The sequence below is a fragment of the Pararge aegeria genome, chromosome 18 (assembly GCF_905163445.1).
Source record: "Pararge aegeria chromosome 18, ilParAegt1.1, whole genome shotgun sequence".
Classification (NCBI taxonomy): Eukaryota; Metazoa; Arthropoda; class Insecta; order Lepidoptera; family Nymphalidae; genus Pararge; species Pararge aegeria.
The window spans coordinates 15384104-15408095 of record NC_053197.1 but is presented as its reverse complement, the minus strand read 5'-3'; the positions used below and the strand labels follow the sequence as shown (position 1 = coordinate 15408095).

Below are 23992 nucleotides of genomic sequence, written 5' to 3'. Positions count from 1 at the left end.
CCCAGGAGTGAACTGTTATGGACTATTATTGATCATGATATGGTTTGTCTAACATTATCATAAGTACTCTGTAGTTAAATACACCTATTAATTTTCACGTAATTAAGATTTAGGTGTGGAGGGCAATTACATGTGTTTAAGGGGCGGTGGGCTCCCCTGGGACCGGCCTGCCCTCGGTTCCCACGGGCTGGCTACTCGCTGACTGAAATATTGTTCAGACAACATTCACCACCCATATAGAGGTACCATACCATAATTGTCCGCGACACCACACAATTGCAGTCTAAATTTGTATATGAAGTTAAAAGTATTTATACTATTAAATTTTTTGAAGTTCTTCGCAGCGAAGAAAATATGTTATCCTTTACCATATTTATGACAAAATGGTGGTCCGATTTACGTGATTCAATAAAAAACTGGCCAAGTGCGATTTATGTATAAAAAGGCAAAAAAAATCATGAATGTTGTATGACAGACTCCTTCAATATTTATTTTATTCTGTTTTGTTAGTATCTGCTGTTATAGCGACGACAGAAATACATCATCTATCATCACGGTTCCTGAGATATAACCGAGTGACGGACGGACAGCGAAGTCTAAGTAGCATTTGGGTACGGAACCCTAAAAAGAGCCGATGGACATTCAGGTCTCAAGGTACCATGAAAAGTAGATACGTTAATATTACCTACCTTAGGTTTATTACAGTTGTTGCTACCCTTTTTCTTAACTTTATATTACATAAAACAATTAGGTATATCGATTATTAAGGACAATTAGGTATATTTAATTAGAGGAAAAGCTAATGGCGGGCATAACCAGGCGGCAAAACCGAATGAGCAATTTATAGGGCATCGGAACGACACTTCCTCTGAGACTGTAAACAGCTAGGATCTGTTCCTAGTCTTTGCACGGATGAACTTATCATATTCTGTTGATATACATAACCGATCTCTTATAGTCTAATTTAAAAGCGGCGATAGACTAGTAAAAACGCTAACAGACTATTTTTCTATAGTCGTCTCTTTTGCAGAAACCGAGTTCAAATCCTAGCACGCACCACAAACCCTTCTAAGTTATTTAATTAATTAAAATATCACTTGCATTAACGATTAAGGAAAACACCGGCGGAAATTCAACAATGTTTTATTCATGCAGACCTCATCACAGGCACTTATGAAGCGTTCATACATTTAACATGTTAACACTAATGTTGATAATTGCATTCGTTAACTTAAAACTAAAGCTAGGAGGGTTCCAAACGCGACCTGGTATAAGAGCCCACAACAAACATAGACAGGATTTTTATTTTGTTATCACCATCTAAAAGTGGAGTTAATGTTAGTGTAGCTATGAAGTTAGAGTTATTCATACCCAAGTCAAGTCAAAGTCAAATATTCCTTTATTCAAATAGGCACATAGATGGCACTTTTGATGCATTATTATATATAACAGTGAGTAGTGATGGCGATAACTACAATCGTAAACTTAAAACTAAAGCTACGAGGGTTTCAATCGCGCCCTGGTCTAAGAAGAAGCCCACAACAAACTAAGCCGGGTGTTCTTTTTGTTATCACCATCTCACATTGTCATTAGAAAATATTTAAGAATCAACCTGGTTAGATCAATTGTTTACACCCAAGCTTTTTTATCGTTTACGTAATCCTTTATACTATAATAGGACTTTTCTATAAGCTTTCGCTTAATACAAACTTTGAACTTCTTTAGTGACATCCCCAAGATATCAACCGGTAATTTATTGTAAAATTGTATACAATTTCCTTTAAATGAATTGCTTATTTTGTGTAGTCTAGTGTACTGCACTGCAAGTTTATTTTTGCTTCTAACGTTCAAATTATTACAGTCACATTTTCTTTTAAATTTTGATATATTTTTGTGAATATACATTAAATTTTCAAATATGTATTGGCTATAGAGTGTCATTATTTTAACATCTTTAAATTTATCTTTCAATGACTCTCTCGGACCCATTTTATAGATCGCACGAACTTCTTCTTCGCCTTCTTCTGCAGCACGAAAATAGTGCCAATATCAGCAGCATTACCCCATAGTAAAATTCCAAGCTTTTTTATCGTACATGTAATCCTTAATATTACAATAGGATTTCCTAAATATTATGACAGGATTCTTCATACCGGTCTCAAAGGCCAGAGTAGAGTGGTGGACTCCGGTCTAGCGGGTAATTTTTTTTTTTTTTAATTTCTTACACCTAAGCACAGTCTTCATATGATACAGTTTGTCAGCAGTAGCTCTCATGGACACATTCAAGCTTAATAATATATTAAAAAAAGTGAATGAAATGTTAAATGAAAAGGACATAAATTATTTACTTCTGCATATCGTCTGGGAAAGGTACTGAAATCATTTGTGGGATTTTATTATATGATTTCTTAAGCTGATTTTGGACCTACCAATTGATGAGCTTCAACAACGTTTTTAACACAATTAAGCATCCAGCTTCCCTTTCATCTCTCACAAGATGCAATTTTTTAACTTTGGAACTGCTGAGTTTCTTGTCGTCTTCACGGTAGAGCCTGCGTACTGAAACGGTGGTAGAGTACAAACAGACAAACTTGACTTCGACGTCAAGAGTGCATCGAGAGTAAACCTACTTCGCCGAATAATCGAAATTTGTATTATATACTTATTTTTATGTTTGTTATAAAAGCGGTGATAGCGATCGGGGGTCCGATTTCGAGTCCCAGCACGTGCCTCTAACTTTTCAAAGTTATTTGCGTTTTAAGTACCTAATTAAATATCACTTCCTTCTACGGTGAAGGAAAACATCGTGAGGAAACCTGCATGCCTTAGAATTCTACATAATGTTCTCAAAGGTGTGTGGAGTCCACCAATCCGCACTGGGCCAGCGTGGTGGACTACGGCCTTAACCCCTTCTCATTGTGGGAGGAGACTCGTGCTCTGAAGTGGGTCGGTAATGGGTTGAGATAATGATGATGACGATGAAAAGAAATAAATTCGTTTACCTACCTACGTATATAATTTTCTCGTTTCTCGTTTGTCGAACCCGCGCGCGTGTCCCCATGTTTTGTCAGCTGTGGCTCATGCCCACGATGGATATATAAGTAAATTTTTTACTCAGCTCCTGTTTACTTTAATCACATTGTTGTGAAAACTTCAACTCACCGGTGTCACGGAACCATAGAACTATTACATACCTACTATATATTAAGTAAGTACTAAGTACTATATATTAAGTTACTAGCTGTTGCCCGCGACTTCGTCTGCGTTTGATTTTGTCTTTTTAAAGCATTCAGTTTCGCTAAGCCTAACATGTGACTGTCAATAACATGTGACTGTCAATTAATTATAGAAAAATTATTTGCAATAAAATAAAATTGCGACTATAATTAAAAATCTAAACTATCCTATCTCTTAAGTTGGAACAGACTGCTCACGGTGTGCTGCTCGCGGACAAACATCGTGACAAGAGATTTATATATATTAAGATATAGAAAAATTATGTAAGACATGTATAGGTATGTTCCTTAGAAATTCATTAAGTGGTTCTTTACTTCTTTTGTGTTATATACCTAGTTGTATTGTAACCGTTACCGTCTGGCTAACTCTGTTACTTTGTAATATAAAAAATAGTAACATTTACGTGTTATAGTAGTTAATATAGCTTTTTGTTGTAGAGCTTGTACGAGAAAGCACTACTGCCATGATTCTTTGACTGCCGATTGGCGCAGTGGGCAACGACCGTGCTTTCTGAGTCCAAGGCACACAACCACAACTGGAAAATATTTCTGTGATGAACATGACTGTTTTCTGTGTCTGGGTGTTTATATGTATATTATAAGTATTTATGTATATCATTCATTAAAATATTCGTAAGTCGTCTTAATACCCATTACACAAGCTAAGCTTACTTTGGAGCTAGATGGCGATATGTGAATTTTATTTCTGACGCAAAGCAGCATCGCATTGTGTTCCAGGCTGATTTGCCGCGGTTGCCGATGTAATTAACAAGTGTAAAACATACGAAAACCACTATACTACTTAATAATGTCAGTTTTTCTAGGAATAGCATCTAACGAGCTGCTAGACTTTTTGTTCCGGATATTCCTGAAGTATTACAACATTTTATATGGGTAGGAGGCTAGTACCAGTCAGCCTCCCAAGTTGCCAATCTCACCTGCCCGTGGTGCACCCAGCTGCCTAACCGACGAGGCTCTGGCCGCCGACGAGTGGCGCTATAACCACTTCAAATTGGCTAGGCTGATCAAATGGCACAGACCGGTGTCGGACAGCAGCGACGCCGGTGCGTTCAGTCTAGCCCTGCGATGACCCGCCTGTGGTTATTATCGGGCATAACTTAAATGGACAGGAGAAATAATCCAAAGCCCCTAGTTCCCGGCGGCCCCGCTATTCCTGGCTCTGGCAGCGGTTGTGGTTACCGCGGGGCAAGCGGTGTTGAATGGCAGCCCCGAACTGAAGCGAGTCGCAGGTGCCGCTGGGTCCATGCGGCACAGAACCGTGGAATTGGGAACTCCCTACAAAAGACCTTTGTCCAGCAGTGGACGTCTATCGGGTGATATGATGACGATGATGATGGTAATATAGGTAATTCCGATGTTTTAAAAAAATACCTACGTAGGTCATCATATTTAGGATGTCATAAACTATCTTATTGGTGGAGCTTGGAAGATTGTGTGAAATAATATCTAATTGAAATATATAGAAATAAGTATATACCACTCAGTTAAATTTATTTTTTATTTATTTATTTATTAGCTTTTCAAGGGATACAAAAAGTATTATTACACATAAAAGAAATGCCGTATTTTTGTATCACATAAACCAATGAAGTTTCCACAACTTGGTTATACATATAATAGGATAACATCAACCACAATTGCTTCGGAATAAGTACCTAGCAAGCAATTATTATACAAAAAAGGAAAAAAATAATAATTTAATTAAAACAAAAATGTAAAACAAAAACTATAAGGCTATAGTACCTACTTATTTTGTCATAATAAATTTCCTAAATTTTTTCCTAATTAAATAAACTTAGCCCTATACATATAAATCTTCATAACAAGACGTGTGTCTTGTCATTAAGAATTCTTTCAACCTTTAGGGGTGGATTTGACTGGTTATTTGGTGTCAATTGGGATACAGAATCTGCTGGTCGTGGACAACCAGTTATTGAAATAAAACAGACCGTCCAAAATCATTTCGAATCGTTTGTGATGTAGTGACCCGTAATAAATAACACGTAATGTGACTTTAAACTGCCTCTGTTTTTCTCATCAACGCCGAAATATCTGGGGCTGACTCAGCGACTTTGTTATTGTGGGGTAACTATCTACTGCAAACGCAAGCAATGTTTAATTCAACAACGAAATACCCATATTTGATCGGTAGACTTAATTTATTTTTAAACTAGCTGTTACTCACTTTCTTCGTTCGAATTTATTCCTTTAAACAATTTCATTTATTACTTATATATTTCTTGTGTGCGTGTGTATGTCACTGAACTCCTCCTAGACGGCTGGACCGATTTGAATGAATACGTTTGTTGGTTTAGATTCACAAATTAACCCGACAGATTGCGCTGGGGTCCGCTAGTATATTATAAATGAATGAATGAATGAATATACTTTTACTGCACACAACAAAAAGTACATAAAAAAAGAACAAAACAACGTAATGTGTAAAAGGCGGCCTTATCATTGAAAGTAATATCTTCCATGCTTCCTAAACTAACGGAATGAAACAATAAGAGACGTAAAACCGCAATTTAATACGTATTTATAACGGTATTTCACAAAATCCGGAGCGAACAGTTCTGGCCTGGGATAAATGTAGTCTTTGTCACTCTCCGTCCTTCCAACTAACTCAATGCCAAAAATCAAGTATAAAAGTGGCTTAGTAAGATCGTAAAGGAAGGACAAACATTTAAAAAGACACACTTTAACATTAATAATAAATAATAAATAAATAAATATACTACGACAATACACACATCGCCATCTAGTCTCAAAGTAAGCGTAGCTTGTGTTATGGGTACTAAGTTAGCTGATGAATATTTTTTTTTATGAATATACACATAAATACTTATCATATACAGGTAAACACATCCAGACACTGAAAATCATTCATGTTCATCACACAAACATTTTCCAGTTGTGGGAATCGAACCCACGACCTTGGACTCAGAAAGCAGTGTCGCTGCCCACTGCGCCACTCGGCCGTCAAAATTAATAATATTAGTAAGGATATAAATGATTATTATGTATGCAAACAAATGCAAACAAGATTTATTTTCAGAGCCTGTATGAATTGAACTTTTCGAAGTATTTAAGAGAATAGGTAGTTACTTTTTCTTTCACTATAATTGTGCCTTTGAATGCAATCTCACCTGGTGGTAAGTGATGATGCAATCATGTAGTAATGGGCTAACCTGATGAGGGATATGGCAATTAAATTAAACCCATTTCCCCTAATCGGTTCTACGCGACATCGCGACCGTAATGCTAAATCGCTCGGCGGCACGTCTTTGTAGGTGAGGTGATAACCAGCCATGACCAAAGCCTCCCATCAGATCAGACTAGGGAACATTTAGAACTATGCGCCTCCTGGGGTTCGAACCCAGAACAGCGCTGTCAACTGCGCCAGAGAGGTACCCAGTCAAATATATTAAACTGTTACGAACGCAATGGGCGTAGGTACATGTTGGTATAGGTATGAATTATCACCTTTATAATCCCTCGTATAATAAAGTGACTTCACCTATAATAAAGTGGGCCGGTAATGAATGAATGATGATTACGATGATGATGAATCAACATATTACCGACCAACCAGTGGCGTGCATAGAGGGTATGCACAGGGTATGCAGATCATATAAAATAAAGAAAATCTCCAGTACGAGTTATAAGAAACTTAAGGATAGGCATTGTAAGAGTTATTAAAAGCCTACCCTTAAGTATTTATTTATTATTTACAATTTAAGTATCGCACTATCCCGTTTTCTCTAATATGTTTCTTCAACCAAAGGTTGTCTGGAGGAGATCGCTTCAAGCGATAGGCCGCCTTTGTGTATATGTATATTATCGGTTTTTTTTGTTAACCTGGTTTTATATTTGTATGTGCAATAAAGACTTTTTCTTCTTCTTCTTCCATGCACGCCAATGCGACCAACTACAGGAGACGGGTCTCCTGTCAAAATGAGGAGACTATAGGCTGGCCAAGTGCGGATTGGTGGACTTAGAAAGCCATTAAAAACATTATGAAGAACTATCCGCCATGTTGGTTTCCTCACGATGTATTCCTTCACCGTTAAAGCAAGTAATATTGAATTGCTTAAATCAAAAAACGCGCGTTATACGCGGATATCACTTCATTTAGGTTTGGATGGACGAGGTAAATAAAAAAAGCTTAAATCTTCAGTATCATTTATTTCGGTTAAAATGGCATCAATGGAGTACAGAAGCCGCATAATTCAAGAACGACCTTTGCACAGGTATTCGTTTACCTAAATCACTAGTTTTGTAGCAATAAATAATTGTATTTTTAATAAACGTCCTATTGACTTTTAATGTAAGAAAATAGCTTTCTGTAAAATTTCAAACTTGCCTAATATTCTTCTTAACTTATCTGCTATGTAAGAATTTGAAACACGAAATGGACAAAAAGAAATATGTCGAAAATCGCGAATCTATTTTCCCGGAATTAGTGTCAGTAATTGTGCTGTTAAACTGAACATAAATGAAGTATAAAAATAATGCTGTGTGTGTATTAGTAGTATATTTATTTATTGCTTTCCGGCATGCATATAAAGGAAGGCATGATGTGTTTGGTGACGGCAGATTGCAGTTGTCACCTCCCCTCTTCTTCTCGCGGCTGTCGTTCGACTAAGGGAATATTGGCAGCAACGTTTTTTTTTTATATTAATAGCGCGCAAACGAGCAAGTGGGTCACCTTATGGTAAGTGATCAACGCCGCCCAGAAACCTCTGCAGCGCGAGAGGAGCCACCGATGCGTTGCCGACTTTTAAGGAATTTGTTTATCCGCCCCTTGAATAACCCTAGATTGTATTCTTGAGGAAACACAACAGATGGGAGATTGTTCCATAATTTGCAAGTGCGCGGTAGAAATAATCTGGTATTTCGAACAGTAGAAGAATACATTAGGCATCAGCGTTCTCTGTTACCATCTACTGATAGCCCCAACCTGTTTGCACAGCTTGGTAATTATGAGCAAACCTTCCCGTTGCGAGAGACCTTTTAGTCTTGCAATGGACTGTTACAGTCTATAGATGATTCCAACGGAATACAATTGTCTAAAAACTCGTTCTCGCCACTTTTCACCAGTTAATTTAGATTCATTTATTGTCTCCTCTTTACAAATAAGTATGCCAATTGTTGGGCAAAAATACTGGCCCTGAACATGTAGTTTCCAACAACTGATGTTCGTTCAGTTTTGAGGTTACTACACATTCCATTCCGTCAAGAAAGTCTATAAGTTAAAAGGTTTCTGCGTGTGGTTAGTCTGGGACAATGAATTGTGCTTTCATGTCTGTGGTCCGGGAATCTTCGAATACAGTCCATTCACTTTTACTTGTCCCCAACTATATAAGATAAGAGGATTCGAGGAGGAGAGGATAACTTGTCCTCTATATCTTTAATTAGTTTAAAACACCGCTCCCCGTTTGTACACGTACGTTTAACTACGCAATGGATTTAAATGCAGCTTTCAGCAGGGCTAGCACGGGCAGGAGACATGAATTATATCCCCAGACATGAGATATAATTATACCTGCTAAACACGGGAACGTGGAATAGGAGAAGTTTATCCCCGTTTATTTTTACACATATATTATTTGGATATTATTTCTCGTGTGCGCCAGTGCTCTGAGAATTGATTAAGCTGTGGGAGAAGATAAATTTTTATCCTTTCCCCGGGGAGATAATTGTCTCCCGCCCATGCTTGCCGTGTAGCAATAGTGATCCAAGGGAAAGGTTTGTATGCAGTATAAGAACTTGCATTTTTAGTAAAGAAAAGTCAAGAAATACAAATATGTGCCTATAAAAAGCACGCGTCTAATTATAATTTTTATTAATAACTCCAAACTGCCCCGCTAATAGTATTGTATGTAAAATAGGGGACAAGTTATAGTGAATGGACTTATATCGTGTCGTACCTATGGAAGCAGCAGTTATCATTCTATAAATTCCGCCAAAACACTCCTATGAGAAGTTCAATCCTTCGACACATACCAAAGTGACCAATTCCACTACCACATGTTCTGACACGCATAATCATTGGAACATAAGTATATTTACCACGGAGCCATACAAATGTTACATACATTTTTATGGCTTAAATATACTTATTTAACACCAATACAAAAATAGAAGCTTATAAATCAAAGCAAAGTTTCGTGATTGACCTCGTGTAAATGGTTCTTTTATTTATTTAATTTTATTCGCAGATTTATAAATATTAATTTATTCCTATCTTCTTATAATTAAGGCTTTGCACATTAATTAAGCCACGATAAGCTTATATTAAGTACACTTTACGGCAAAATACTGACAATGCGCTTACTAAGTTATGTATTGTGAGATGTTATTACCTCCACATTCTGCGCTGCTCTGCGTGTAGCGCGTCATAATAGCTATAAAATTGTTTGCGTGTACAGAATTTCTAAGAATATTAACATTGACAGTGTTCTAAATTGGCCAATATGTTCAGCACATTGTATTTACTTCAGTTTAGCAGGCTATGATACTTTCACTTTTAAAAAGACAACAGAATTTCTATTATTTTATTCATCGCAGTCCACTTTTGTGGGTTCGTATCCCACTTCTGAACTAAAATAAACCACATATTTACAGCTTTCAGTCATTTTAGTATCTCCTATTACAGCACTTTACAGTTTCTCTTATTCCTCTTTATTTTTGACACTTCAGTTGGTACCCCGTACACTTAATTTAACCTTCCTCTTTGATCTGGGTTCCTGTAATTTTGAGTTCCCACTCCAACTTATGTCGACCACAAATTATACATAATTTTGGACAGTTTAAACGAAGATATCTTTTTCTATAAATTAAACGTACAGGCAAAGACAGTTTTGCCAACTCTAACCACAACAAAAATCCAATAGAACTAAAATACGTTTAGTAAATAAATATATAAAAGAGTTTCATGAAGTACTAGTTCCCTCTTACTTAATTTATGTAAATAATGGCTACTACTAATAAATTTAGTTCTAATTTCAATAATACTTATTATAAAAATATATACATACAACTTACATTGATATATATATATATTGCACTTTAAAAAGGTTAGTGTTCAAAGCTTTCGTTAACTAGTTTTGTAATCAACACGAAATCGTATAGGTACGATTTGTACTCCTTTAGGTAATAACATCTCACATAACCTTGAAATAAATCTGAAACTTATGTACCTATTCTTAGTGGGTAATCTGAAACAGCTACTTTTATCTGCTTTTAATAAAATATTCAAATATTTACTGAATCCTCTGTAAGTAGGTAAGTAAAACCCACGACTAATATTTTACCCACAATATAAGTCACCTTGATGCAGGGTAGGAATGTAACAGACAGACACCTAAAACATTGTGGTAATTAGTTGAAATTACCTCGCAGCCACACTGCTCGATGTACCCATTGTTTTTCTGACAGACCCATTGTCATTTAGATAGACCTGTTTTATGACAGAAATTATTTTGAGAAACCTATTTGCTCTTAAAATATTATTTCAAGTTAGGTAATATCATGATTGTAGCGAGAGTATTCTGATGAGGGTAATGGTGAGATATCCGATGAAGAGTTTCCGTCTGCTGGGTCCAACTGTTGGCTACCGCTGGTCGCCAGGCGGTGCGGGGCTAGCCGGCCGCTTACTGAGCTCGGACAGGGAGCTTGCGCGTTTCATGCTGCTATGAGTATAAAGAAATTTAATTAAAAAAAAACAATTATTAGGTAGTTAAAATAATTGTATCATCCGCAAGCCGTTTTGGTGTTAAGTATATTATTATGCTTTGTTGATTTCAAATGAAGCTGCCTCGCCTTACTTATACCATAAGTGTAACGTACGTTAATATAAACTTATACTTTTGAGTCAGAATACAAAAAAAACCTCGGAAACCGGCAGACTTTATAAAACCATTCAGTAAGATGTATCTTTATTTCGGTTTAAAAGGAAAAATAAAATTTGCCATTAAACTTTTATAATAAAATAAAAACATGAAGTCATTACTAAAAAGTGTTGTTTCTAAAATAAAATACGTTTCTGGCAGCAAATTATAACGACGAACAGTAACAAGAAAATATTTCAGTAAAATATACTACTGTTTCAGTATTTATTTTCCAAATAACTACTGAACTGAATCACTTGCAATTTATATTTTGCAAATTCTTATTTTGTATTAACAGAACAATTTCATACAAATTATATATGAAATATTATAGGAATAAAAAAATGCATGCCTAATTAGGAGTAAACAAGCAAAGAAAAACTAAAAACAAACCTGTCCGGATCGTTGTATTGGGTGTAGTCTACGTCGGGAGGGAGATGGGCGGAGTGCCGTCCGGCGAGGCGGTGGAAAAGCCTCACGGAAGAGCGCCGCAAAGACTCGCGGAGTTTCGTGAAACTTGCACTGCGAGACACCACGCCCTGCCCCGTGTTATGCAATTTACACTCCATTCTTGTAAAAATATATGCCTAGGCTGCACGATAAACGACCTTTGCCTAATAGATTTAACTAAAAATAAATTTAGCCATATCTCTATGTAATTAGGTATATGTAATAATGACTATGAATAGGCTGTGTGATATTAGACCCTTGCCAAATAGGTTCAACTAGAATTAAATGTTATGTCTATGTTATCTTTGTTAGTTATTTTATTGTACTCTCTTGCACATGCTTTTACTAATTTCTTTTTCGAACAACGATTCCACTTTTACTTTCTTGTAAATAACATTTTACAGTTTTATAAAACTGATGAAGATGTAAGGTATTTAATATTTGCTGAATGGAATAGGATGTTTGGTTCGAATCCATAGAAAAATAAATTTTTATTTAAAAGATAGCGAACGAAAACTCGAAGGACAGCCCATTTTTAATTTATGTAAATTTTAACCACCTATACTATTGTTACTAAAAAAATTGCCAATTTTTATAAAATAATAAAAAAATTACGTAAAATTTATTGAAAAGATGATGAATGACCACTAAATGTATAAAACAGCGAATGTCTGAGATGCCACATGCATCTAAAGAACTAACAGCGAAAGCCACGCGTTTTGGTCTTGTATCTCAATATGCCTTTTCATGCGTTATTATTTATAGTGCGATTAGAGAAATCGTAGTATTTAGTAACAGGAGTTTTTGTTTGGGCTATAAATTGCATAACACTGTAGACTCACCTTTTCATATTTTATTTAAAGAACAAAAAAATCCAAACCGAGTTTGAAATATGAAGGTAATGACTAATAATGTATTACAGAGTCCATTTTTTCTCACCATCTTATAAAAGTTGTGAACACGAACGTTGTTTTTTTAAAAATATAAAACATCTCTTCCTGATAATCATTTTTTAATTATATTTATTATAACATACGTTTTTTATTATCAAGGTAAGATTGTTTTAATTATTTAGAAATGTTAGAAAAAGTGGGCTACTATGCTAAATCTTGTCAAAAGAAATGTGTGTGCACGCACGATGGTCACACGCCTTTCGATAATATAATATTATTAATATAAAAGCGTTTATTCGTTACTAGAGGAGTCTTGAGTACACAAGAAAGGTATTTTGAGATTCATTATTTTAAGTAACGTTTCTAAATAGATGTATCAAGACTTACTGGCTGCATTTAGCCCTTGAATCCTCTGCTTAAAAAGCTCTGGCGCAGCGCAAAAACTTCGTAATGTGGTATCTATACGTAGAGCATTCGAAGTCGAGGAATGGTTGCGTAGTATAGAAGCGCATGTCAAACTAAAAATGTTCAAGGCATATTGGCACTTATTTCTATAACCAAGTGCGCAGAACTTCGAATACTATTTTAAGTCACTGTTATAGAAAAAAAAATGCAGACAGTGGGTATGCCAGGCTCAGTTCTAATATATTAAAACGTTTCTCTAACATAATTACTTACATTATGTTAGAGATATGGGTCAATGTGCCTTAAAATGTTGTCCCGTCCCTGAGTCTCTGTGACATAACCTTACAAGGTTATGACAGCAGTATAATTTTTTTTTATTTACGTCTCAGTAACATACAGTTAATATTGCTTACCCAGTTCATTAATTTTAATTATAATCATTCGTTAGTAGAGTAAATAAACCGATTATATATCGTACATTTACTTCAGTTTCATCCAATCGCGACCTGTCAGGAGCTTTCCTAGACCCAAACGCTCAAAGATATTCTACACAGTAAGAGTTATTTCTTGCTGATCTTTATCATATTCCCACTCTAAATGAGTAGCCATCTTTCAAATGAGAAACAAATATCAAAATCGGTTTAGATTGATGGATAATGGAGTAATATCGCCAAAAAATATATCATAAAATAAAACAAAAACAAATGATACATAAATATTTATTAACAATTAAAAGTTATCATTCGAAACCACGACAATTAGACAAGGTAGCAATTTTTTTTTTATATTTGGTACTTTTTTAAGACTTGGTTTTCGTATCAGAGATTCCTCAATAATAAAACGATGTAAAACAAATTTGTGTCTCTTGTATAATATATTATAATAATTAAGATGTAATGTAATATTAAAATTCACATTCCCAAGCAGCACCTTCGTACAAATAAAAAATCAAAATTATAAAAAATACTAAAATATTTAATTCCTATATAAGTCTAAGCGCGCATGATGGAATTCTTCGGCGACCGATTCAACCGAATACGGTTAACCGGGAATTTCTACATGCGCGTCTACACCAACTCTCACATAAAGCTTAAGACCGAAAACATATACGCTACACTGGAATGAGTTTAAGCATAACATTATTTAAAAGAACAAAAGAAACATTACTTGATTGGTAAGAAGAGATAAAATATGCATGAAAACTTTCACAATAAAAAGTACATCCATGCATTCGCCGGCAAAAATTATTATACATTAATAAAATTATCAGCAAATTAAAAAAAAATAAAAACAATAATAATATAATCGTAAGCGAATAAAATAAAATCGTTGTATTCACATGCAAAATATCAATTTATAAATATTTCTGACACGCCACAACTTAATAAATGCAATTATAGATTTTAGATTCTGTAGTCCCGGGCGCATGTTTGTTATCTATGATTTTGAAATTCTAACCGATGCTCGACCAATGTGTTGTTTTGACGTCAAATTTAACAAAACTTACTTTAAAGACATAGATTTTAGTTATTGTAGATCTATCACACGAACACAAATAATAGGTTAAACCTTTGGCGCCAAGTCCTCTTCTCTCTTTCTATTTGTATTTTTAGCCGGTAAGACTTTTGTATTGGTGATAATTCAGTCATGCACTACTTAACTAGACTAAATTAACAGTTCTAAAAGTATAGCTAATCCTTATCACTATTTTACTTTGTAGACTACATGTAGACATGCCAGTTATAATTATGACCGTGTATAAAATAATTGGCGTCAAAACCACGTAAATTTACGACGAATAACGTCACAATAAATACGCCTGTCGGTATACTACACTGCTACATCGAGGCTAAATGGTCTTCGTGTGATTGCAGACCTATAACGAGTTTGTTAAGATTCCAATGTCATAGTGAACAAATGCCCAGGGTCGAATTTTACGTACCGTTTTGTCTAGAACTAAATGCTTACGTAATATCACATAAAATACTATGCATATAAAAATTGCTATATGTATGTAAACAAGTTTAAACTGATAAAAAAAAGTTCGTAAAATTCAACACTTCAAAATGTCATGATCTTAAAACATTTTTTTTTAAATACAAAAAACGCACCATCTAGCATTTTTAATAATTATAATATTAGTAATTATTATATCTCTTACGGGACGGTATACATGCTTCATTATTTTTTTTATTTCTATCACACATCTCCATCGTATAATAATATTTTTAATATTTTTTTTTCGTATTTTTTTTCTTAATGCTAAACCTACCGCATGCTAATAAATTATACTAAACTAGAAGCCCGCCATACTGAATTCCAGAGGCAAAATTGTGATAACATTTTTTTTAATAATAATAATTATATTTATCACCCGATTTACCGATATTTACCGGGCATTTATACGTAAATAAAAACGATAAAATAATAAAGCGTTAAAATTATACATTTTAACTACAAAACAACAAATATATAGGCGGGCAAAAAAATTTGAGTGTGAGACATGAATGATCCTCGTAATGAAAAATAATGAGCCAACGTGTCCTAATATAAGATATTGATAAAATTGATTAGAATTAGCTCACTATCTCTCCATCTCGCTCTAGCACCGCGAGGCCCGAGGAGCGTTCACATAGAAGCGAGTAAGTGCTTAAAATTAAAACCTAGACAACTAGGTATATAGTCTATACTACTGGTGCGGCGGCGTATTGCTCCCTGTGTTGATACCTAGCGCATTGAACAGTTTCGATTTTAGGTTCATACGGGGCTCACTCGCCTGGTTCGTGCCCTATGTAACAAAACAAGAAAAAACCAAATAAAAAATATGCAACTAAAATATAACAAGCGTGTACGGTAGGATGTGGTATAAGACGAAGCGAGAAAACAAAAAATATATACATATAATTAAATGACCAGATTTAAGGTATTGCATGTCAGTTTAGTTAAGTTTGGCTTGCTATGAAATGAGTACCATTATCTCACAAAAGTATATGGGGCAAACCCCATTTTTTGCAGAATTACTATGTCGTATTTCAAGGCCTAAAAGCGAACCCAATGGTTACTGTGCTTTTCACATATAAAAGACCCTTTTGGTTAAATTGCCCTTTTAATTTTAATATATTCATTCGCTTTAAAATCATCCATTACTCTCGGTACTTCGAATTATAAATAATAATTACTAAATCGATTTTAAATTGAATAAATATAATCGGAATTAGGACCGAAACTTTTGCTGTCTTTAGAGTAGCAGTAGTATATATATAATAAATAATAATTAATATATATATATATATATATATATATATATATGTATGCCAAAAAGGGATTAATTTTATGTGTAAAAATATATCATAGTGTTAATATTATGCTTGCAACGCTGCCACACACAATCACACATCAAAAAATTACACCAAATAATCTGATGAAGATTTGCCTATTTCCATATAAAACACATACTAAAAATATCTAAATGTACACACGGTTTCCAAGCAAGCGTGATTTAATATATACTTACCAAAACCTAAGTAGTTTCACAATTCAACGAAGTATAAGTAACAGAATTTGTTTCTTGTGCAATAAGTTTAAATCTCATAAAAGCAAAGTGTTGTGCATATGTGGAAATAATTAATTTTAAATAGAAACCTACCTGTTAAAGGTTTGATTGGGCATTAATGCTGGACTTAGTCTAGGTTTGCTCTCAAACCAGGTATTAGTTTTTATTTTGACGAATTAAATAATTGCAAAGATACAGTGAAATAATTTAACAATCCAAGTGTGTTTACTCTGTCTATTTAAACTTTGAACTAACGAGACTTAAAAAACTAATCTTAATAACTTATATTATTCTTATAAATTTTACGACTCCTAGAAAGTCTTTAAGTTACAGCCTTAATTTTAATATTAAGACCTTTGGTATAAACAACAAAATAAAATTCCCAGTATACGAAGGGGTATGACTAGGAGATTGCAGTGAAGGGCTAACTTGAAGTGGAATAAAAAAAACAAAAACTAAGTGTGTACATTTGACTTAGTGACCACGCTTTACTGATTATCAGTATAGCGTGGTCAATAAGTCACCTTTGGGACAAAATATTTTATTGTAAAAATTTGACCATCTACTTTTTATGTATTCTTTGAACGGATAAAACTTGGGCAGTTAATAAAAAGTCTAACTGAATAAAATTGAATATGCACAACTTATTGACTATAACTCATTGGTTTCAATGGTTTCATTTATTCCTACTTATAAAATATTACAATTACGCAATGTAACAAATACACTATTAATACCGCGAGAATAAAAGTAAGTACAGTGGTATTTTTAAACCTACAACTGGAGTTTGAATAGCGTTATGTGAACTTGATAAGGGCAGAAATGTATAACAAACCACGCGACGCCAGCCAGCCAGATTTAGAAAACAAACGTTTTAAGAATCTTCTTAGGTTCTTGGTACGTAAGTAAGTTACGTACGAGTAAGCTTTCATACACCTATACCTAGTGTTTTAACTCGTTTTAATTTAAATATGTTATATTGACTTAACACGTGTGACGTGACGTCGAGTGGCGTGTTATAAGTATGTTTCCGCCCTTGCATTTACTAACATCGTAGAAAACACAACACCGAAACGTGCCGCCGACCCCTAGACTAGACACAAAAGCACAGGTCCTAGTGAACAAGCACAAACAAGAAACGTCGTGTGATCCTGGGGAAAACGCCGACATGGGATACCAAGGATGATGAGGTATAGGATCGAGGATTGAATTTCAGTGATACTTTTATTATGAAAACCAAGCTCAACTTGCTATACTCCGCGAACAGCAGGAGAATCTGTATGGTGTAATTTGTAATTACTTCAATCCGTATACTCCACACCAAACAGATCACTGGCAATGTACCCTCTACGCACGTTTCGCTCCGAAACCGGAGCATCCTCAGGAGATGTTGACTTTACAATGAATAATTGTTGTGTTTTTCCATTTTCTTAACAATTATTTATTGCTACATTGCCGGTGATCTGTTTGGTGTGGAGTATAGGGATTGCAGTAATTATAAATTACACCATACAGATTCTCCTGCTGTTCGCGGAGTATAGCAAGTTGAGCTTCGTTTTCATAATATATTATGGATTTCCGCAAAGTCACGCCTGCTTCTATCCAATATTCAGTGACACTGTATATTGACTTCTACGAGTAACTCTCCATATTGCGATTAAAGATGGAACTTTTTTTTATACTTTTATTATTGCCATGTAAATCTGGCGACCGCGGAACAGGCTTTTATTTCCCGATCAGGCATTAAATCTAAAAAAAATCTGCATGAAAAAGCCGTTTCAAACAACTAGCTAATCGTACAGATCAATCCCAATACTTTTACCCTCGCATTCGCTATAGGCTTTTTCTTAATGTATCATTGTAAATTGTTTTCTTTTATATTATTCAATGAAATGGCTTCTCAATTAGGTGCATTTTAATTTAATGTTTTACAGAAGTTTACAATAATAGGGTCGTATACAGTATCACTTATGATAATTATATTGTTAACGCTGCATTTCCATTAAGATGCACTTATCTTAAGAATAAGCTGAGTGCTTTGCACTAGAGCAAGCTTTAAAAAAGAGGAGATTCCATTCTCACCAATCCCTTGGTGGAACGGCGGCGTTACACCTGTATTCACAATAACTATGAAGTCTCACAGTTACCAACCGCACGTTCCGACGCACAGTTGTATTTTCGCATATTGAAATAGTAATGTCAGAGTAAAAAATATTTTTTCTTTCATACTGTTACGAGGTTATTTAAACCTTTTTTTTTTGTTTTAGATGACCAACTGACAGACGTCTGGAAAGCATTCTAAGAGCAGCAATTATAATAAATAATGATTCTAGTTCTATAATGGTTCCACTAGAAATGAAAGCTGTAATAGTGTGGATTAACTTAATCTTTATAACAATAAAATTAAAATCCATTTTACTCTGACGTTACAGTGCTGCGACACTTGAAACCAACTCTACACTTGTGGGCGTAGTTATCTCAGTCTTATAGACTCTTAAGAAAAACACTTCCTAGTATTGCTTGTGAATAAAGGTGTTTGTGAAGCGAAACTTTTGGATCATCAGTGAGGATTTTAGGGTACGTAAGCTTGGGAGGGTGGGGATGGGGGGCTAACCTCTTCATGTTCACGCGGTTCAACCTCCCGCGGGCCGCGGCCACTCCTCGATCGTGACTGTTTCACCATGTCCAATGCCTAAAATCGCATTTATCTTATTCATACATAATGCCATTTTGTTTATTTATCTAACCAATTGAAACGTTTTTATATTGAATATAATAAAGAGCGACAACAATGCAATATTTATATTTTTTGATTTTTGGACGAGTAATCTAAAGTAAGTATCTGGGTTTAGATAATATCGACGGAATTAAAAATCATCGAGTTTAATGTATAAAGGTAGCATTACTTCGAAATTAAAATTAAAATTTATATTTGTGAACGCTTCACAGGTGAAATGAGCATATTAAATTAATAATTTGCGATTTTATTTGATCCTACGTTTCGGTTAATCAATTTTAATGCAAACAACTTGATAGCTCCATATATGTGTGAACGCTACATAGATGCCTGTGATAGGTCTATTTGAATAAATAAATTGCGATCTTTCGTTTCATATTAGAAATTTAAACACAAATAATTTGTTAAAATATAGAGGTTTCTTTTAATTATTTTTTAACTCCGTCGATAGACACGTATGTAAAAAAAAAATGTACTGTAAATGAATTTGAAATGTTTTTTTTCTTTGGTTACTACATTTAATTAACTTGATGAAGAACTTACATGAGGCGGGACGTGCTAGGCAGCGTGCAAAATGGTTTATTCAGTTTTAATTTGCACCCCAGTATCGTATTATATAAACTCTTTTAAAATAATTAACAAAAAGTGGTAATCATTGGGCTGTGTACTTTCTAGACGTTATTAAATTGCCAGCCCAATTGAAAAGAATAGATATTTATAAAACGGTCATTATGATGTACTTCGCCCTAAGTTAATCAAACTAATCTGAAATCTTCAGATAGCAGATTCAATTTAGTAGTGCTATCTTAATCTTAAAGGAAGAGTAAGGTTTAGCAATACTGAATTAAAACTGCAATCTTTGAGGTTTTACATCCAAACTAGCACTATTTATTTCATATATAAATGATAAATTGTTATTATATATGTTAGTTAAACTATGCATCAATGCAAGATACTAATATACAAATATAAAATATTAATAGATCATAACCAAAATCATAGTACAAATAAGTAATTATAGTACGAAGAAAAAAATAAAATATTCTCACAAAATCCACTGACGTAAATTACAAAACACTTTATTACTATCAATTTAGTTTACATTTAAATGTATCAATTTATTACTGAACTTTTATAGTCCAAAAGTCAATCGTTCTGCTATTCCTGAAAACTGCATTTCGCAATTGTAACCTTAGACTAACGGGAACTTTTACAAAATATTTATAATACCGTAATTTAAACCAGAAAAATTATGGCAATAATATGTAAAGTAAAAATCGTCAGTGAACATTTGCAGGGTCTACAAAGCAATATGAACGCTAATATCTTTTAATTTTTGGATTTTAGAAACAAATAACACATAACAAAATTTACTATGAAGAAAAAATTAATTAAAGCAAATATACTTTGAATTATTTAAAGACTACTATTTATGCAATTACAGAATGACACCTCAGTTCTAAAATTATTAGCGCTCATTTAAATGATTAACCTGTCAATAAATTGTTAAGGTCATGTTAAATATTTATGCCCGTTTTCACTAAACGACGGACAAGGAAATGCCTAAGTAACCAATCGATTTTCACTAGGCAACTCATATAACCTAAATTGTCTATGTTTCTTGCAACAAAGTCTGGTATTTTGTGTTTGTATTGTCATAGTTTTCATTTTTCGTATGGATTTAAGATTATTAAAAGAAATTAAAAATTATGTTATATTTTCCGTCCAGTGTCTGTTTACGAGTCCCCTAAAAATTACGACCCACCGAAATGGTGTCTTAACTTTAGGCAGCTCCTAACGTCATTAGGAGTTAGAAACTAGTATTTTTCTCTAGGTATCACCTAATTCACTAGGCATCCGATTAAGGCGATTCCTAGATTTAGTGAAAACGGGCGTTAGTGTCTGATTTTACACGTCTTAAACAAGGAGAATTTTTTATCGTCTTAAATTTGCGACCTTTTAATCTATGTCTATTTTAAAATATCTCTAGGCATCATCTAAGTTCAATTAAATCGTTTCGTATATCCCATGGCATTAAGAATAAAAAGCGATCGATGTCGAGCTATCTCTAACGCATAATATACGGGCGAGCGAATATTGTGCGTAAGAGATAACATGTCATCGACCGTCTTTTATATATATTTTATTTAATGGCGTGGTTTATATCGTGTTGTCTAATCATAAAGGTAGATTATGATATTGTACTATACGTAATCCATTTTTCCTTACTTGTCATGCCAATGTAAACAATCTTTTCACTATATACTTCTAGGTCGAAAGTGTTTAAAAGAGATTTACCATTTCCCTATGGAAAAGAATAAAGAAAAAAGAAAAGTGAGAAAGAGATATCCGATTTTTTTTTGTTTACGTCTAAAATATGAACGAGAACAAAAAAAAACAAATTAAAAAAAATGTATTGTAGTTTCCACACTTAATTAAATAAATTCAAAGTATCGTGAAGATTTTTTTTACATTATCAACACGTAAGAAGAAATGTACTACAATTTAAAACGTACACTAAGGATGCTATCTGACTGATTGACTGACTAACTCACCTCTTTCCGGCTACGCAGCGCGCAGTCCTCAAGGGTTTCGGCGGCCTCGTACTTCCCTTGACGTCGGTAAAGTGCACCAAGGTTTTTCAGTGTTGTGGTCACAGTGGGGGAATCCACCTGAAAATATCAAATAGTTAATGTATTAATCACACAATTCAGAACTTACAGAACATTATCGGACGCACATAGACAGCCGGTTGGCGCAGCGGGCAGCGACCCTGCTTTCTTAATCCAAGGCCATGGATGTTTTTCAGTGTCTGGGTGTATATTTGTACATTATAAGTATTTATGTGTATTTTATTCATAAAAATATTCATCAGCTATCTTAATATCCATATGATCTTAGTACCCATAACACAAGCTACGCTTACTTTGGGGTATTGGTATACGTTTGGGTGGCACCCTGGATTGTTTAGATTCACGAATTAGCCCGACAGATGGCGCTGGGGTCCGCTAGATATAATATAATAATAATAAATATACTACGATACACATCGTCACCTAGCCCCAAAGTAAGCGTATCTTGAGTTATGGGTACTAAGATGACTGACGAATATTTTTATGAATAATATACATAAATACTTATAATATACAGATAAACACCCAGACACTGAAAAAATATTAATGTTCATCGCACAAACATATTCCAGTTGTGGGAATCATGAAACAGGGACGCTGCCCACTGCGCTAGTCGGCCGTCAAACAAAGAAAACAAAGACAGTAGGTACAAGGCATTATCCTTTAAAGTGATCTTCTAAAGGCAGCGTTAGAATAGTACCTTAGCAGCTTTATGCCATCCGCCATACTCTCCATACGGCGCGTTCTCCTTCTGCAGATGTTTGTTCTCCTCCCTCTCCTCAGCCACTTGCCAGATGGGCTTGTTGTCGCCTGTCGAAACAAAAACACTTATACTCCGTGCCTATAACCGCTTGATAGTAAAAAAAATATATCTTTGACGGTTGCAAGTATGCATGTAACAAAAAATCTAAATGACTTCAATAAAAACTGGCTAGTGCCTCTGACTTTTATTTTTAGGAAATATTGTGATTGTAATTTGCACACAGGTAATATGTCAATATTATTGACAATATTTTTCGTGTTCGTTTATACAACTCTGTATCATCAAAGTAAAATCGACCTCATGTCGCTCATTATAGAGTCGCAAATCCTGTACTTCTGTTGTTTTACAAACGTTCCGTTAACGGTCCGAGCTAAAGAATTATAAGAAAATTTTAGCGTTATAAGATCCATTTTACGCCGACGATAAAGTATTTAAATATACTCGAAAACGATCCATTGCGAACAAGCAATGGATCTTGCACTAAGGCTACTGAGTTAGATCAGACAACTCTGACCTTGAAAATACACAGTACAAGTATCCGAACGTAGGTATTTCACATATACATTCGGATAAATGCTACATTTAAATTATGTTATAATCCCTTTTTAAATTCAATGAAATTAGATCCAAACAAAACTAAATAAATCTTCTGACATGACAGTCTTTATGTTTTAAATCTATATTCAAAATGTAATAGATTTATGTAATCATGCCTGTGGTTTGCTTGAAATAAAGATTATTATTATATGTGACGTAGCACGCTCACTAGCTTTCCATTGAAGTTGATTTAAATAATAAGTAGGTAGTATAGTGCATTTTTATAAACGTAGTGGTTACGATTTATATATAAAATGTTGCAATCGTCAAAGATCTTGAAATGTGACACAAGTTGGGAAGGTGTGACACGAGGTAGACAGTTGAAAAACTTTTGACAGTATGTAGTTAAAAAATAAGGAAAAAAGAAAAAAAAAATGGAACTTGACCCCTTTCCTACCTGTGCCACACGTAAATAAAATCCAAACTTGTGTCACTCACCTATTAAACACTCAAGTGGCATAAACACCCCATCCGTATTTTGACAAGGTAAATAAAATTATGAAAAAATAAAAAAATGCTTATTTAACCTAAAATGTCGGTTTTGTTTAAAAATTATTTATTATGATGGATTAAAATCAACAATACAATACTTTTTTAAATTATAATTATTGCAATAACAGACGTTGATATAAAAATAAACTCGGATACAATTACCACCGACTTTTGCGAATAGTATCACAAAAAACCTAAATCTTATTAGTACATTTTGAAAAAGTTTTCAATATATAAATAAACTCTTTTTTCTACTTAAAAACATACATTACACAAAAACAATTAAAAAACTATTTTTACCTAATATGACAGACTAA

The 23992-nt window shown here is 34.2% G+C and overlaps 1 protein-coding gene across 3 annotated transcripts in view; it reads right to left on the bottom strand.

Moving 5' to 3' along the window:
* Positions 1 to 13603: 13603 nt before the first annotated feature.
* Positions 13604 to 23992, bottom strand: part of LOC120631458 (kinesin light chain) — a 75892-nt gene continuing 65503 nt past the window's right edge. Inside the window, exons 11-14 of one of the 3 annotated variants that reach the window (XM_039901061.1) lie at positions 22524 to 22633; positions 21746 to 21862; positions 19068 to 19145; positions 13604 to 15688 (exon numbers count right to left, since the gene is read on the bottom strand). In XM_039901061.1, coding sequence (XP_039756995.1) covers positions 15590 to 15688; positions 19068 to 19145; positions 21746 to 21862; positions 22524 to 22633 — 404 coding nt within the window. In that variant the 3' untranslated portion in view covers positions 13604 to 15589. Of the gene's footprint in view, positions 15689 to 18331; positions 19146 to 21745; positions 21863 to 22523; positions 22634 to 23992 lie in introns of those variants that run through there. The other 2 variants (XM_039901058.1, XM_039901059.1) reach the window with 2 other exon arrangements.